This window comes from Melanostigma gelatinosum (assembly GCF_949748355.1).
Source record: "Melanostigma gelatinosum genome assembly, chromosome: 10".
Taxonomy (NCBI): Eukaryota; Metazoa; Chordata; class Actinopteri; order Perciformes; family Zoarcidae; genus Melanostigma; species Melanostigma gelatinosum.
This window is the reverse complement of record NC_136643.1, coordinates 17,020,783-17,039,605: the sequence shown is the minus strand read 5'-3', so window position 1 is coordinate 17,039,605 and position 18,823 is coordinate 17,020,783. Positions and strand designations below refer to the sequence as shown.

Below are 18,823 nucleotides of genomic sequence, written 5' to 3'. Positions count from 1 at the left end.
CGTGAAAAAAAAGTCTTAGAGGCCAAGATGACGTCTTTCAATTTCTTATTTTGTCCAAAAATGAAAAATGAATAATTTTTTAATCATATGAAAAATAAAAAAGCAACAAATCCTGACTCTTTAGAAGCTGGAATCATAAATGTTATTCAATTAAACAAATAAAGGATTCAGTCATTCTCTAGAAATGTAATCCTGAGGATACAATTAATTATTTTCACATGTATCTGTATCACACAGTTTTATTTGATGAGTCATAATTTCAAGGAAGTTTTCTGGAAAAAAACAAACAAACAACAACTATGTGATCTGGTATTTATTTGAGGGAAAACGTTTTGAGGCAGTCATTTGATTGGACATTGTTTAGTTGTGTTGAGATCATGAGCAGGAGGACTTGGAGGACTTCAGTAGTTCTGGCTATGTCCCAACACCATACCCCCTGCAGCTTACAGTTTTCCTAATACATGTATCTTGCATCTTGCATCCTGTCGTGTCCATGAGGCATGAGGAGGAAGAGGAAAAGAGGAGGAGGAAGGAGGAGGGGTAGTTCATCTTGGTTCCTCTGTGGATGTGCCTCCCTCACAGATGACCTCATGCGGGGAGGAGGAGCCCAGCGTCCCGCAGCCTACCTTTGGTGGATCCAGTGGGAACTGAGTTCGTGTGGAGATTACGCTGGAAGACTGGGGAAAACTTTTTTTGGTACTTTAATACCCATGACATTTATCAGGTAAGACTCGAAACAATATTCCAAAATTGTGCTGTGTCGACAGAGTTCGCCTGGAGGTGTCGGTTCACCGGTTCATAAAAGTAACGTCAGAGAGTTGTTTCAGTCAGGACTTTTGGTGGCATTTTCCTGGGGGAGGGATGTCGAGACATGCCCATTGAGAGCCGCCCGTCAAAAACCAACGGGGATGACAGCAGTGTGCGTTTCGTTTTTGGAGATATTTGGGGTTATTTCAGCCTCTGTGGTCGACTTATTTCCTGCGTCGCTGGCGTTACTCACGTTAAAGTGTTTACCGTTACTCGAGCTAGATAGCGGAGCGTCCAGCTCCGTTGCGATGTTGGCGTAAATGAAACACAGTTCCGTTTGGGTTCGGCGTGAAGCGAAGCTCGCGCCGGACTCACGCTGAAACTGAACAACGTGGATCAAACAAGTTGATCTTTGGTGTTTCACTTTTTTTTTAGCTGCATATTTTCCTAGTATTAAAGAATAGATATACTGCTTTAAGATATGGTTTGTCTTTGAATAGGTAATCGATTATATTGGCAACAGTTTTGATAATAATGAATTAGAAAAGTAGGAAATAGCTACAGATGTGAGGTTATTATGGTTGAGTGGAAGTAAATAGCTAATATGAATAACACTTCCTGTGACACAGGGCTGCACTTATTACTCTATTGATCATTTAATGTCAGTTAATAATGCCTCTCACAATTAGTGTCAAAGGTCACCCTGGCTCTGGGGATTTACATTTTTTTTTTTTTTTTTTTACAGATTTATGAATATTTCATGTTTTTTGCTTGTTACTGTTTGCGGTAACCTTTCTAAAACAGATATCTAAGAACATTTAAAGATAGATAATCGTTGCGGAGTAACATCCTGCTCAGTTGAATGCAGATGTTTAACATAAAGGTCCATTACTTTTCTTATAACTGTGTGGTCTTGTTTGATCCCGATGTTAGTCTGTATTTTGTGATTTGGATGCGGCGGCACTCAAACCAGGACCCAGCCCAGATACAGTGGTAGGTTGAAGGCAACAGGACTGTAATCTTGTCTGCCCACATAGATTGAGTCATTGAAGTTTGACCACCGGCTGTAGATGACTTTTGCTGTTTTCAGCATATTTTCCACTGAAGGAATCTCCACGTAAACTCAGCCAGGTGCTTTGAAACGTTTTCCCCTTCAGAGCAATTGCTTGTAAATGTCAAGCTGCAGTTTTGATCTTTGAGAGCACATGAAGTCATCGACTCAGTGTTGTCTCTGAATAAGTGATGTAAGGTCTTCATAACCTTTTGGCATTCTACCTGCCATAACATCAGCTGCTTCCTGTGTCGAGTTGCTTTAAGCTTTAAGGGCAAATCCACTCTACATACACTCTGATTTTAAATGTTACACTCAACAGGTGCCGCAGCTGACAATCATGCTTACTGCCAGTTAAGGCGGAGATAGTCGGTATTAACTTTCCGACATAATTTCAGGCAATTTCACGCTGATTGTGGAACCATCACAACGGATTTGCATGCCTCTATGCCGCCGCTAGAGATACCACAATTGCCTACCAACTGCAGGGTTATGAGACTGTTTGCACTACAGAGCACTCATCTTATTGAAAGTGCCACAAGGGTCTGCCTCCCAGTCTCTATACAGAGCCGGGTTCCCATGGTCCCTGGCCAGTTGGCCAGTAACAGATGCTGGCATCAGAGTCGCATTGTTATGGCTGAGGAGGGAAAGTTATTGGACCCAGTGACCCGACAGACAGCACACTCTGAGTTGTTGATGATGATGATTATAATTTTGTACTTTTGAAAAGGGCTACTCATTGCAGAAGCACTTGGTTCCAACAGGAAGCAGGAAAGAGAGATTTTTTTAGAGTTTATTCTGGTTCAGAACCGCTATCCTGAACGTTGTGACGTGGGATTCTGTAGATTTGGGATTTCAGTACACTTGATACTAACTAAACCCAACCACAAATATAAGCTGCACCATAATGTCCTAACACAGGGATGCTCTCAAACCTTACTTATATTGTACTGTTCAACTCACCTCCTGTTGGTTTGGTTTGGCTCGTATGAAAACTGTTGTTCAAATATCAGGTAGGGTTTTTTTTGGGGGGATTTTGGCTTGAATTTGAAAGCTAAAGTACTATTATCCATCTACTTATCATGAGAGCTCTCGAAGAAGCAATCTCCTATGCTGTCTAATGGGATTTTCATAATGTGTACTGTAAGTGGCAGTTATGCATCATGGCCAAGACGTGTTCACATGTCAAAATCATTGAAGTGTTTTTTTTGGCATGTTGTCTAATAACTGTGTAATACCAGAGGAGGCAAGAAGCTGTTACTCCCTCTAAGCTCCTGAAACTGAAGCAGTATGTGTTTAATGCCACGCTGTGGGTGCGACACGATCTCCAGCAATGAGGTAGCCGAAGAGCCATAAACGCCCAACATGGCTGCAAAAGTAGGATAATACTTTACTACATTACTACAATAATACTCCATGTTCTACTTACTCTTGATTGGCATTCTAAAAGAAGACTCATGTCACAAAACATCATATATAAGTCCTAAGGTTCTATAACGCCTAAATATTCACCAGGCAATAAAATGATGTTGTATCCTCCGTGTCGGGGTGAAGGATCGTAGACGGGCCTGCTGGCAAAGTGGCATTGTGTAATTGAATTAGCTCAAGTTTCCTAAAGGCTCATGACACGTTTTGTATCAAAACGCCTTGCCTTAGCACTTCATTTCCCCTGAGGTCATCTATTAAAACATTACAGAATGACAGTCATACATATTGAGTTGCCCTATATACCAATGCTGAATTTATCATAACACAACTTAATCGCTGGAGTTGAAAGTCCATGTAAGCAGGCGTGTATGCCTTTATTAAGGTCTATGCACGTGCATGTGTGTATCTAAAGCACGTGTGTGTGTGTGTGTGTGTTTGGAAGTGCTTCTTAGTTACAGCTGTTACTGATTTACACTTTTGTCAAGCTTTTTTGAAAACCCAACAGACAGAGAGAGAGAGAGAGAGAGAGAGAGAGAGAGCCTCAGGCATACCAACGTGTGAAATTCAGTGTTAGTGAAAATGTGCTTGCAAAGGATTATGTTGTGATCAATTTTGTTGACATTGGCAAAATGATAAAGCAGAATTAGTGTTCTTTCCAATGTGTCATGATTATTGTGGCTTTGACAGCTCGTGCAGCTCTAGCAGCCAGAAGAAAACAAACCACCTCGACAGATTTGATGAATCTCTGTCTGTATAGAGATTATGATTCTGCTTTCAGGATCAATAAGATACGATTGAACACATTTATATGGGGAAGGCCCTGTTCAAATGTCCACCCTAAGCACCCTCATAGACTTTAAGATCATGACTTCTACGACGCTGGGACCGGCTGTAAGTGTTTTGATATGTTCCTATCATAACAATGAATCGGTGAAACTAATCTCATCTGGATTTGTTAGTTTGTCTCAGGGTCAGATGTGTCCAATTTGTCTTGGCTATTTGCGTCTGTAAAAGTCAGTGCACACAAAACAAACTGACTAGAAGCTTGTCTCGTGTGACAACAGTAACTTTATGAAGTAAATATGTATATTAATGTGCAAAGCTAGGAGTCCTCCCCTATTCAGTTATGGCGTACTAAGTGATAATCCACCTTGCATCCTTCGCTGTTTAATTACATTCACTGTTTGTTTTTTTAACACGAAATGATATAAGTGGTTCAGTCAGTATAAATAAAGTGAGACGGGCTCAGAATTAACCTGCACTCCAAAACTGAAAGTGGGTATCTTATCTGAAAAGTGCTTCTTGTTCTGAAGCCCTGTTGAATGTACTCTGACTGCCTTATAGGCATATAGTGTTTCCTCTTAAGTAAGTTCATTACATGTTACCCTCTGACCTACAAATCTTAGCCTGGAATAATCTCTCTGTGGGTTTCAGGCACTTCCTGTAGACTTTAAACACAACGGTTAATGTTTTACCCTTAATCAAACACCAGGCTTCCCGGGAGGCGAATGTCGGATTGAGCGTATGCAATAAGGCCGATAATACAGCCGTTGTTTATTTATTTTTTTTTACTCCAGATGTTCATTAACACTTAATTGCTGTGGCAAATCAGGGATGGTGATACAGTTCAGTCTGCAGTGTTCACAGGAGTTAATGGCTGTAGCTCTGATGAGATGATTGTTGTTACTTGGTGTGCAGTTAGTGCTGGCTGATGGTTTCAGAGGAGGGGTGGTGGTGGTGGGTGGTGTGATGTAACACGTGTGTAATTGTTGTGGAAAGACTTCCAGCAAATTCAAGAGGAAAAGACAAAGACCCACTCATTCATAAATCCATGTTACACTCTGATCTGTCAAGCTCAATTAATGTAGGTTATTTGTAAGTCTATGGCTGGCTCAGTTTCTAGTTTACTCTGGTTAGGCTTGTGCAATGTCCTGTCTTATTCCAACATTTTTAGTTTTCAGTTTCCACGGCCTGGGGTGAATTCAGAGCAACGATTGCCTCCTAAAACATGCCTTGACACTTCTAGAGCAACACTGCTGGGATACAAAGGCAGCTGCTGAGCCAGCATGTCGGCCTGTGTATGGATTCATTATTCATCAGTCATATTAGGAAAGATCAAGGACAAGTGGCCTCTGAGGGCCCATCGGTCTTTCCAAAAATGACGGTGCTTTTCCCACGGCCGTCTAATGAGTAGATCAGACTTGTTATCCTTTTTAATTTCTCGCTGAGCTCGGTGGCTGGTCCTCCTCAATAACAAACTAGCTGGCTTGGCCCCAAGCTAGATTTCTGAATCGGCCTGTGTCTGTGATATCATGGCACAATATAATTCCCCCACTAGGCAAAGGTAGACGATCACAGGTCTCATGAAGTGAATATCCGCCTGTTTTCTCATGATTTAGTTTTGAAGACTTCTTCCCTGAAATTGTCTCATATTTTCTCAGACTCAAGCTACATGATCATGTTTGCAAATACCACCACCTGTCATGCTTAGACCCCAGTTGTGATGCTTTTAGTTTTTTTCGGAACACAGTGCTACCGATGACAGCATCCTTCTCCTATATAATCTTCCTGAAGAAGAGTCTATTAAAGCCACCACTTTTCTTTGTGTCTAATTGCTCTTTTCAGCTGCAGAAACTATTTGTATGAACCTAAGAACCTTTTTCGGGTTTCTTGGAGGCACGCAGGTTTCAGGTTTGGTTCCCGGGTCATAGATCCGGTCGCTCAACCTGTTCCTGCTTCTGCGGTACTGCTTCCTGGTGGCCCTGGTGGCTCTGGACTGAGTTTGCTGAATGTTGTGGGGAGGTCAAGCACAGACCCTGAGAATGCTTGTGTGGAGCGTTCATTCAGACTGTTCGGGCTTTTCATGCAAATGGCATGGTCGCTGGTTGCTTTACACACTGTGGTTTGTGGTTTGTCACCGGTTTTCCTCTTTGTTTAGTGTGATGCTGCACACTCTGCCTTCAAATACAGTTTGAAAGGCATATTGTTGTGCAATTGTGTCCCCGATCATACGCAATATGCTCATTTGGTGATCGATACTTGCAGGTTGATAGCACACATCTGTACACATTTGTACAGTGTGTTTGTAATTCTAATGTAGTTACTGTGTTTTTTTAAGTGTAAGTACTGTTTTACTAGTTAGACTATTTGTTCCACCTCGTGTTTAAGTTGAAATTACTTCAAAACTCTTTGGGTAAAGTGAAGTAAAATGTTCCTGAAATGTTTAGCAAGTAGGCATGCCTGAATTAGCATGTTTAAACTGCTGGCCTGTCAAATGATACAAGCGTGGTGTAGTATTATACAAACAAGTTAAACATTGTCTTTGCTCTTGAAGATCAGCTGTTGGCGTTCCAAGACATTTCACTTTTGTGCTCACTATAAGATTGAAACCTGCTTCTCAGAGGCTCCGAGGTGGGGACTGTGCTGGAAACACTTCAAACCGGTAGACTAGTTACATAAAATGTCTGTTCATTTGTTATTTCCCCTCCACTCATGCGAGTGCGAATAACAACCGTTGCTTACAATGGCCGACACTGAGACCGTGTTGTCCTCCATAGCTACTCCCCGCACTTCCTTCTTCTCGGGGCTTGTGAGCTAACTTCTCATTGTTTGTGGACCACTTGAACTCAGACGTCCAGGCCGGGGGCCTGTTTCCTGCACTCGGTGAAAGGACAACAAAAGAATAGATAATTATGCCGTTCACAGGGACATTTAAAAAATATCTGATCACTTCGAGGCAGCGTTTGATAAACTCACTTGAGGGTCAGCCAATAACGAGAATTTCTGCGAGTGATCATTCTTTGTAGAATCTGTTGATCAGGAGAGCTCTGCGGGGCATTTCAGCCCGGCGAGAGATGAACGCACGGGGTGGAAAATAGCTGTTTGCTGCGATCCTGGAAGAGTGGTGATCTGAGCCTAATGGCGCCACCTAATAGAGGACAAAGCAGGTTTTAACCCATCAACCACCAAAGTATGTGCAAGGCAGTGGGAACCCAACAATCCTATTTCCGTTCTATATACACAACTTCTCAGATGACTGTGGTATAGCTCCCTGACCCCATTAACCACATGTCACATCAGCATTGTTCAGGTGAGGATCTTTTCTTCCTCACAACCCTGTATGGATTTGAACTCCATCAAGTCGGGAATGACCTGGAAAAACATACATGTTGATAACCCCAGGCACCCTTTAACCACCCCTGGTTTCCAATTTCTCTTCTGTGAAAGGAAACCGTCCCTTCATTGTACGAGAGACCGGTGTCCTTTTTTAAAATTGTCGCCTTGAGCCGCTCCAAGGTAGCAGAAGGTCCGCATGTGAAGGTCATAGAGCTCATATATGCCAGGTTGAAAATGCCAGCTGTGGGGAAGCATCCTTAATATTACACACGGTACTGTCCAAATCCACTGATATGGTCTTTGCTGTGTGTTTTGGGGCATTTTGAAGCCTGTTGAGCACTTTTGATGACTAGGTTGTTTGTGTCTTGGCATAATACTGTGCTCTTTCTTCTGGGCTTCTTCTCGCACAGAACACATGTGAATATTGAGAGTGTATTTTGTCCTTTCAGCCTGTGTGTGTGTCCTCAAAGACCCGTGAGCCACTGTGTGACTTTCACAGCTCTGTTTTAATATTGAGGGGCCCCTTCTAAGGGGGCCAAGCTTTGAGGCTGACAGCCAAATACAGCTTAAAAGCACTGGGATGGGCCTGACTTTGAGGGCTTGAGGAATCTGGATGCCCGTCTTTCTGCATAGCGTGCAGTCCTCGACTCCTCTGTGAGGAGGCTTTCTTTCAAATGTCACCGCTACATCCCCACCACAGCTTAAGCCAAGCTGAATTTGATGTCGGTTGTGGTGCTTTTGCTATCGTAGGATCCACATTTCCTCACATCTACCTCTAATAAAAACAGCTTAAGGCTAAGGCAACGTCAACACTAGTGGTGTCACGAACGATTCTCTATTCATCACAATGTATTGCGTCCTTAATTTCCTGTATTGCTGCACATGGCTACTTTTGCATCATACAAGGAGTCGGATACATCGGAACTCACTTTTATTTAGAAAGTCCTTTTTAAAAACGACATAGCACATAGTGGCTAGTTGAGGGGGCCTTGGAGTTTATTGATCTCCCAACATATACACAGAGCTGGTCTAAATCCTACTTATACCTGTCGGCTAAATATTGGTGATATATTTACGGTTTAATTTGTTCAAAGTGACATCTTACTAATTGTACTGTTTCCCTAATACTTGGTTCACTTCTGAGAATAAACGTTCAGACATCTTTGGAATCGGTACAATGATAACATCATCTTGATCCCTGACCATCTGTGGCTGCTGCAACCTAGTGTCATGGTTGTCCGTTCACTTGGAAAGAATGTAGCACTGGGTCTATGTTGTGGCTCCTGGAATCAGAGGACTCTTGGTACAATACGTGTTGCGATCACTATGTCATTGTTGAATGAGTATTATTGACGACACTGGCTTTCTTTTTGAGTAATGTTCAGGGCTTTATTCCCCTCACCGTGGATTAAAACGTCTAATGGAAGCACACCTCAGGATACAAAGTGACGACTGTAGATGATGGCCGACGAGGTGTTGTCTCATTCTCACAGTCGGTACTGACTGTGTGTGTCTGGTGGCTGTGATGGGGGAGGGAGGGAGGGAGGGAGGGAGGGGGGGTGGAAGGAATTTGTCATGTTGGCTTTTGGAGTTTCAAGAGGGCGTTTCTCATTTCCTTTCGGGTTAACCTGAGTGATGTTTATTGTCACTGTGGAGATGAGCAGCCAGCTCCCAGACAGCAGTGAGCAGTTCTACTTACCACGCAAATGTACAACACTACGCAATATTAGACTGAACTACACCATTCTGTGCACATACAGACTCGTTCTGCTTTAAGTACAGTCAAATATTAGCATTAAATCAATTTAGTATGAGTTTTATCAGAGAGTACGACTAGATTTAGTAGTCGTAGCGTGTTTGCGCATTTGGGTGTAATTATGTTACGACATTGGCATAATTGTATCGTATCAAACCATATATTTGAATGATTTCCATTCATCCTGTACATGATGTTGACAGTACTGTTGGAATATGAAGGGACGTTTTAATGACGGGACGGGGCAGGATCAGTCAGTAATAAATGTCTTTCTTCAGTGCAATCTAGCGGACGACTTAAATCAACTGTGTTGACACTTTCACATGGTCTTGTTAAAGCAAGTCTTAGATGTCAAGTTCAGGTGCTACTTGGAAAAAGGGACTTGCCTTGAGAGAGAGAGAGAAGAAGAAGGTGAGGTCACGGTTACACTGAAAGCACCTGACCTTCCTGATCAGATGACGTGAGTGAAACCAGGACGATGAAGTCACCTCCAGAGAGGGGATGATGGCTGGAATCTGCCAGACCTAGAATTGCATTATGAAGCCTCTCAGGGTGGATGTTGTGGCTGGAATTAACGTTTGGCGAATTGAAATGAAATTAGTTTTCACTGCAGACTGATTGAAGGGCATTGATGTTGTATTATTTTAAAAACTGAACGGCGCCAAAGAAATATGAAGATGACCACGTGGATCAGTTCCAGATGGTAAATGTGGGGTAAGATAGGGTTGCTTTGTGTGTGTTGTGCTGCTTTGAAACTGCTTTCATAGTCTTTGATTAAGGCTTGGTGGAGTTAAACCTCATGAAAAGTACTTTTTTTTTTTTTTTTTTGAGCAATCAAGGTGGGTTTGAGGTGCAGAGGCTCATCGGGGATTTGAGGCGATAGCCTCTCTGTCGGCAGCAGAATAGGACTCAGTTTTTTTTTAAAGCCTGGATTCTGGGGTTGAGAATTCAGCGTGTTGTGTTTGCAGTAGGCATTCCCTTATTTGGTTGAAACCATTGGTTTCATCGGAAAGATTGCGCCGCTGCTATTAATACAGCAGGGTAGCAACCTCTAATGTCTTTAGAGGGTTAGAAACCAAAAGTACCACACAATTAAGTGTTTTAACTGCTGGTGTGTTCGGTTATGTATTTTGTTTTTTAATAGTAAAATGGCATAAGACCTTCAAATCATGTTATACCGCTTAACTCGAAGGATTCAAAAGGCACACTATAGCTCGAGAACAACCATGCAGAGCTTCCAAGTTCATCCACACAGCATCAATTACATGTGGAAAATTCGAGGCATTCGGCGGAGTGTTTTCCTGCATAACAAGATAGGAGAAGTCGTCCCCTTTTTCTGTTTTAAATATTAGAGCATTCTTTCCGTGCGCCCCTCCACTGATGACCTGCAGGATTGGGAGTGTTGTGGGAAAACTCCCCGGCGGGTGCCATCTAAGGAGCATGAAATGCGGATGTTGACTGTTTTTCCATTTTCTGTTAGATTTTTTCGAGGACACAGTTTGTATCATTTTGTTTCGTCCCGGGTAAAATAAATACTTGACTGTGTAGGTGTTTGAAGGGTTTTTGCATTGACAGGTGTGAATAGAGGAGGCTTCTGTTTGCTGGATAATTTGTACTGTTTCCTTTTGGACGAGTGACGATAGATACAGTTCTGTTGTCTTGTCGTGCTTTGAGTGACAGAATTTTTTATTTTGTTTTGTTTCCTCCCAGGGGCCCTACAGAGAGGCTTTCAGGAATCGTGTCATGTTCAAGGCAGTGCTGAAGAAGAGCAGAGATGGAGGCAAAGGGAGCAAGAAGGATTCAGGTATGTGGAAGATCAGGAGGAAAGACTGCAAGCTAGGTTCTCCACTCCGCAACCCAAAGGCTTAGACACCAGCTCTGTATTTCAGAGGCAGATGTACACTTCAGATCATCCTACTCTGTGTTAATAAATTCATTTCTGAATATGGAAACTTTACAAAGTGAACGGAGAACTTTAAATACAGGTAGGCTGACAAAATAGCGGGAGTGGTATACAACTTAAAAAGAACATTCCTCCAGTTCTTAGTTTATGACACAGTTATAAGCTCTGTGGCCATAACTCAAATGGCTTTGATTAAGGATATGTACATATATGAAAAAGTTGTTGCATGTTTTGTAGCTTTGCACCGCAATTGGATACAACAACAGGCCCAGTAATGGTAAGAACCTATTTAGTCTGTGTAGGGATAGTGTGCAGCATTAACTTTGTCGGCTCCAGAAGCCCGGCATCAGCCCACTGCATCTTTTAATCACTTCAATTCAGAGCTGGATATATTCCATCTTTCTTCGATTCATTTTTTTTTGACTGTAGACAAACTCGGCCATTGTGTCGGATGTGAACAGATGTTTTCTTCTCCTTTTGGAAGTCTGCAGTGTTTTCCAACATGACTAAACATGAGTCACGCTCAGCAATACATTGTTGACTAGTCTCTTGTTCACACAACGCTCCAAAAACGCTGATCTGTCTTTACATAGCCTGTGACCATTTACGCTGACACTGCATCTACCAGCCTAGACTTGATGTGCAGCCTCGGGACTGGTTTTCACAGGTAGTCTGGTTCAAACGGTTACTGTACACGGTAGGTTCACATCTCACACTTGCGGTCTTTCTGCCTTTGTCTGACGTGATCGTTTCACTCAACGCTGAAATTAAAGGGGAAAAGATCACCTCCAGTCATCTCCTCTGCTCTTCAGCCCAGAACAAAGGGACAATTGAGTAGTGTGTACTTGTATTGTTTTATATCAAGTTGTTGCAACCTGTCTCGCACGTATGAATCACTCTGATAGCTTCCCTGCTACCCAGACACCCACACCCACACCACGCACTTAAAGACAGGAGTGTCCGTGTGCGTGAAGGCCGGGGCAGCAGAGTTTTATGGCGGGATACAGCTCCTTTATCCCAGCCTCACTCGCCCAGTTGTACCCCATCCATCAAGCTAAAGCATCTCCGTCTCCCTGTCTCATGCCGGGACAATAACACCGGGCCACTCTTCTCTGTTGTTTAGGGCTCTTAAAGACAGATGAGAGGTCACAGAGATGCAACAGTTAGCGCTGGCCACTTTGCCACACTGTTGTTCCTGCGTGGGGCACAAATCTCGACTGCATATCTTTTTTTTATTTTCAGGCGTGAAGAGTCGGACTCAATGAAATGTGTGTCATTTTTTTGTGAGCTTGCAATAATAGCCTGTAATAAATAAGAGTTATTTGTCTTGATTATGTTCCTTAAAACATTTTGATTATACAGTATATATCGTATTTGAATCCATTTGAACACTTATGGTAGGTAGCCAGGTCATTTTTATTAGTCTGTTATAAAATAAGTTTCATTCTTTAAAATGAGTTTTAATTAGCGTTAAAGGTATTAATTTGCATGCCTTCACCCCGTGTCTGTTGTCCTTTTTTTCCCCGTAAATTCAGATCCTTCCTGGGATCTGAAATTCGTTTTTTAAACATGGAAGGCCGTGTTAATCACATCGGGTACAGTTGATGGTCTCTGAGACAAGATGGTACCATATTGGACATAAAATATTCACTGCACCTTCTGCAAGGCTTAATTTCATTTTGATCCCAAAAGGGTTTCTGGAAAGATTGTTGTTTTGGAAGTAAAACGTCTGCTGCTTAGGAGTTTTGTTCTGTCGTTTATTATACATGCTTCTATCTTTCTGCCATTTTCAAATTGGAATATTGTCAAGGATTTGTTTACTTTGGTTGAAACAGCTTTATACATGACAGTTGGTATTCATGAAGTTTGTTTGGTTTGTTTTTTGCAGATAAATGAAAATGTCATTCATTCGTCATTGCGTTTTACACGGCTGCTTCCTTTGCTCGCTTGCTGTACAGATGTTCCTTCCGTCAGAGAGACCAGAAGCACAACGTCCTTGTAAAATCTGCTCGGCAAAATATAATAAAACGCAGTGGGAGGAAAGACCTTGATAATGGTATAATTGCAAGATAGCTCGGCCATATGTTGCTCATGACATGGTGGCTGCGGACTGATGGCAACTTGAAAGCAGTCAAGGAAACTTGGCCCCTGTACAGTCATTAGCTCTCCTTTGGGATCACCCCATTGCCAAGACCTCAAAACACACAGTTTGCTAATTTAGTCCTCTCCATCATGTGCTCCTCCTCTTCCTCCTCCCTCTCGCTTGCCTCCTCTAGACTCCGTCTGTGAGGAATCTGTTTGGAATCTGTTTGGAATTGGCCTTTTTAATCCCTTTAAACCTTTTTATGGTCTGTCACTCCGGAAGTGGGACGCTAGTTTGCTGTGGCCTGCTGCCTTTGATGTCAATATTTTTTTTGAGAGAGGTTGCGTTGCAAGTAGGTCTCACTGCAGTTAATAGATTTCAGGACCTGGAGGCACAAGAAGATGATTATATTGTAAAGACCCAAACAGTGTTTTAATTGGTGTTCTCTTTGATGATACAGGCCCCTCAGATTTGACTGCGAATTTCACCTCTGACTCCCCATTAATTCACAGCAGTGTCTGGTTTGGTAGTTCATTACAAGGCAAATTACTTTTCCCAAGTTGGTGGAATTGTTTTATGGATAGTGGACTGTCATAAAGGGAAGTTTATGTGACTGTATTTCATCCTGTTCTCCTCTCGTTGCAAATATTCATCACCAACAGTGTTGTGAAGTAGCCCAACAGTAATGAGCCGACAGTAATTAAAGGCAGAAGATGCCCCGTGCATAGCAGTGCTGTAGCGGCAGCTTCTTAATGTTATTAGATGTGAGGTCCAGCATTAAAACACATGCAGACAGGGCCGTAACAGTTCACATTGCATACAAGTACCGGTAAGTCACATGTCATCAATTGGTTCTTCTTTTCAGCTTGAATTCCAGAAGTGAATATGGGTGAAATTGGATTACTGGCCAATCAATTGGTGCATGTCTAGTTTTTACCATTTTGTGAAGCGAAGCAAAACATAAAGCTCTGTCAAATCCCCTTAGTGGACTTGAAACACTTGAGGAAAAACCTGCATTCTTCCACCAAGATGAAAGTGGTCTGCTTTCTCTCTTTTCTTTTCTTTTTTTATCTCACAGAGGCCTCACTGCCTTGAATAAACTGCTACTTGCTGTTGCTTCTGTCCTGGGAGTATTTTCAGTCCGTATCTGTACACGTGACCCACAGAAACTCTTGACTCAGCTTTAATTGCTGTGGGTGTCTATGTGTATCGGTGTGTGATGGGCAATGCCTCTAAACCCCCCCCCCCCCCGACTTGAGATTACCTCTTGATGAGCTCGGTCGCTTGGGGGGCAGCTGTTGGGACAGTTGCCTGTCTGTTGCAGGTGATGCAGTGTTAATCACACTAACATGCATTGCCTGCCACTCACTCCTTGAGGCTGATAACAGTGTCAGCTGTTTATTCCTCCATGCAACCACCAGTTGGCAGGGCTCGTCGTAGTTTGTTTTGCAGTGCGACGCCGGAAGCCACTCGTGCACCTGTCTGGACGGGAGGCAGGAGGCCCGTTGTTGACCTGCCTGCACAGACGAGGGGCCTCAGCCCTACTGCCCCGATGTGAGATCCCAGCAGTGTATCTACGGGGACAATATTATTCCTGTATGGCATGCTGTCAGCAGTTGACCAACCAAATGGCCACCAAAGTCCCCTTTAAAAAGGTGAAGAATCTGTGTTCTTTTCAAATGCAACAGCTGAAGAGTGTGATCATGTGACCACAGCGGGAGATGTTCTTTTCTCTTCAGACAGAACAATATAATGAGAAGCAACTGACTCGAAGGAAACTTCGACAAAAAACACGTGACTGATTCGCTGCCTCTCACAATTTTTTTTTAGGTCTGTTTTCATTTTAAAGTGATTGTTTGAAGGATACGTTTTTGATTTGGGGGAAGCTCATTCAGATTTCCGGAAGATAAAAGTGAAATATAAAGGGATTGTTCATCACTAACTAAAGATGTGTGGTCATGTATGTGTGTGTGTGTGTGTGTGTGTTAGCGAGAGAACATTAAGCGCTGCACCCTGTAGCCTCAGCTGTGCTGGTGACTGGTATGTGCTGTCTCTGCAGTTTCTGTGACTTTCTTTGGTGTTTTCACATGAAACAGTGATTTGTTGCCAAAGGTCAGACAACAGCAAATCGGTTACAAAGGAGGACTTTGTTTTGTTTGTAGGAATCCATGTGGTAGAATTTGAAGCACTACATTGATGGTAGAGGATTATATTGATAAACCTGCACGCCACATGTACATCAGGGGGCTGGACTCAATGGCCCTGCAATAAGTACTTCCATTGTAAAGCTTATTATGCTCAGTTTTTATTGAGCCTGCCAGTGGGAGTGTTGATAAAGCGAATCATATTTCTGAAGCGCTAGTTGATGCTGTTGTGTTATTGTTCGCTGTGGTTTAGTCGGGCAGCTGATAATACAGATTTCTGTAGTCCTCTTTCTGTTTTCTATGTTGTTCACTCCCTCTCTGTGGTGATACCGTTTAAATATTGCAGCTGACATTGCAGAGATTCCTTTCCTGTTGTCTTTATTCTGTCTCTTTCAACTGCCCTCAGGGGTTTCACATGTGGAATTTTTACTGTTATGGGAAGCATCCCTCAATAAACAATGACCACAGGTGGTTGGCCAGTTATTCCTCCAAACAAAAGCTGTTTTTATTTGTTGGTTGTAAGCAAATCATTTTTGTCTCAGAAAAAACTATCTTTTGACGGTTAGTGCAGCTAAAAGAGCTTTTTTTTCACACACTTTTGTTGCCCAGGATTAATCTGGCAGTTTATTTTCTTCCATTTCTGTATCAGAAGTGGAAAAGTTTCATCTTTGTTCAAATGTGATTGAGAATGAACCGCATGCTGTGCTCTGAGGACACTCAACAGGCTATCTTTGGCCCTACAATTTCCTCTCCCCCGTTGGTTCCTTAAGTGTGTGCCAGCCACTTTGCCAGTTAGATGATTATTTTTTTCCTGAAGAAAAGGGATGTGCTTCATGCCGCTAATAAGGTTGTCTGAGCTTTCCTTTTAAGCACTTTGTCTCTAGTCTGAGGTGCAGGCAGCCCATCCGACATTACGGACGGTGAAGCGGAACCGGACGCAGCATCAAAGGGAACTCTCTCTCGCTGGAACATGGTGGCCAACCGTCCGCTCAGACATTAACAAACACTACTCGGCACAGAGTCCACCCACTGGTTCTCGTGTCAAAGTGCCCGTGTTAGCCTGGTTCTTCTCCATGAACAGCTGGGTGGCGGTATCCTCTCTAGCCATATCTACCGCAGCCATTTTGAGACGCGCTCCCTCCTCGTCCTGTGGCTAGCGAGGGAACTTAAAGAAAACTCCCTCGCTTGTGTCCTTCTGTAGTGGGTGGAAATGTTAACGTTTATTTAGGAAAACTGCACTTGTGCCAAAAGTGTGTCCTCCAAGTGAATGTGGAAGGCATGGTGTAGTCTCTGGATGAAACTGTACGGTAACAGTAAAGGATGCAGTGCTTATGAACGTAACAATCCTGATACTTAAGCACAGAGACAAAAATGAACCCTCTTCTTTTCTTACATTTGGTGTCGCAAAATTCAAAGTTCCGAGTGCTAAACCAAGACGGACAGACGAGATGCACACAGTCACCCACAGGATGTCTCGACCACAGATTACATCCAGTGTGTGACCTGTGCAGGACAGGAAGACAAACTCCACGTCATGCCACACACGTGCATATACACTCGCAGATGGAGAGCGACGGAGACGGCGAGAGAGGCACGCAAACCTCAAGATACATGATTAACATCCTTTCATTAACCATAATAACTGGTGCACAGACCAGAACCACTGACTCCTTTTATCATCGGCTCATGGTTTTCCTTTTGGAAAACACTAAGTACTGAAAAAAAACCCCTCTTGCAGCTAAGACGGTCGGGTTTGCCTTTTAGTTTACGATTCTAGCTTTAAGTATTATGGGAGAAATAGATCTTTAAATCACAAAATAAAAACTGTAGTTTTATATCTAGGTTATATCTATAACCCTGAAAAGAAACCTGGGCTGACTATTATGAAAATGGCTTTTTTTGGCCTATGTTTGCTATTTTTTTTGCTCCCAGTCATGTTTGTCTAGATTTCCATGCCCAGACAGTTATGGTAGGACTTAAGATGGTGGAGAAAAGAATGCACCTGATCTACAAAGGAGCCCATTGAGTGGGTATCAAAGCACTGTGCAGCCAGCAGGCAACGATTAGCAGGGCGTAGCTCAAAAGCACATCTTTCACTTGCACACACACACACACACACACACACACACACACACACACACACACACACACACACACACACACACACACACACATACACCCACAAACCTCAGGTGTATCCACATTAGACACTCCCTGTCTCTCAATCTGAAAAGCAAAATAAGGGCACTCGGGGGGGAAAGTAGTGGACCCTGTCGACCAACCTCGCTGTTTTCTGTTTGCAGAGACTTTGATAACAAACATTAGGCCCCGGCTACATTTAACTTTCACACCACACGACTAAGGAAGAGAGGCCATGAAGCTCATTATTTTCTGATCACATTCCATCCACAAAATGTACCTTTGGTTGCCAAACAATCCTAAAAGGTGTCTACCCTGCCTCACCGAATTTTGCATCCCAATCTCCTTTTCTTGGGTGATATTCATCCAACAACACGTGTAGCAAAGCTAAGTGCACTTGGTTAGTTAATGGTCAAATCCGGCACCGCTCTTCTTGCCCAGTGGCTTCTGATTGGGAGGAATTCGGAGCGTCCGTTGTTCCCAGTGGTCCGCTGTCTGCCGTGTAGCAGCCGGTGACCACCCTCCATTACCCTAATTTGTCTCTCGTACACTCGGCATCGATGGTGCCCGTGCACAGCAACGGAAAAAAGAATCCAAACGCATACACGAGGACTCGATGTGAAGCAGGGGTGATGTCATCTACCGCACAGCAGTAGATTTTGCTACTTCAAAGAGGAAGAAAAGCAGTTTATCAGTTAACATGCCAGGGTGTTTTCAGATGGTCTTTGAAGGGGCGATAGTGGCTGTCATGGCACTTCATTGGCTGGAAAGGTCAGCAGGCCACCGGTTTTTCTAATTACTGCGTGACATGCCCGGGCAGACGCATTCCTCCTGTCTGATTTCCCATCTTGCTTTCATACCTTTTTAACATCATTTGTCTGTGATCTAAATGAGCACGCCAAGTGTCCCTTTTTTATGCAGATAGGGTACGCTGTCACCAATTTGATGTACAAAGTGCTCTCCGTCCACTGCCTCGCTTCTCTGTTAGCTGACTTTGATATTTTTCCAAGAATTTTGAGGATTGTGCTTTTCTCATTTATCGCCATCTCTCTCTATGCAGAGTCTGTGTGGGTGTCTGTGGAGACCTCTGGTCAGCCCTGGGCTTTTGGGGCCCCCTTTCTCTCTCCTCTGTCCTACTCTGCGATACTCTTTTCTGCGTTTCTGAACACTTTTTTTTTTTTTTTGGTGATTGTGCCTGCAGATGAATGTCTTGCCGTCCTTAGCTCAGGAGGGTTTGAGGCTGGCTGAACTAATGACCTCGGTTCCTTTGTGCCCAGCCTCAAAGGAACGGGAGATACTGCTTATTGCAAAGAGGAGCAGTTTGCAGAGTGCTCCCTCTTCATACTTAATACATCTATTATTTTGAAACGCAACCCTCAAAATAATATAAATATGAAAACTCTTTCTGTGAAGCTTACTGATGTCTAACAGAAGTGGTTAGAGCAGCATAGACATT

General features: G+C 43.1%; 1 protein-coding gene across 1 annotated transcript in view; it reads left to right on the top strand.

Annotated features, from left to right (window-relative positions):
• The first annotated feature begins 598 nt into the window (after window positions 1–598).
• tanc1b (tetratricopeptide repeat, ankyrin repeat and coiled-coil containing 1b) overlaps window positions 599–18,823 on the top strand; it is an 84,871-nt gene continuing 66,646 nt past the window's right edge. The window contains exons 1-2 of the mRNA XM_079276747.1: window positions 599–724; window positions 10,809–10,902. Coding sequence (XP_079132873.1) covers window positions 10,842–10,902 — 61 coding nt within the window. The 5' untranslated portion in view covers window positions 599–724; window positions 10,809–10,841. The remainder of the gene's footprint in view (window positions 725–10,808; window positions 10,903–18,823) is intronic.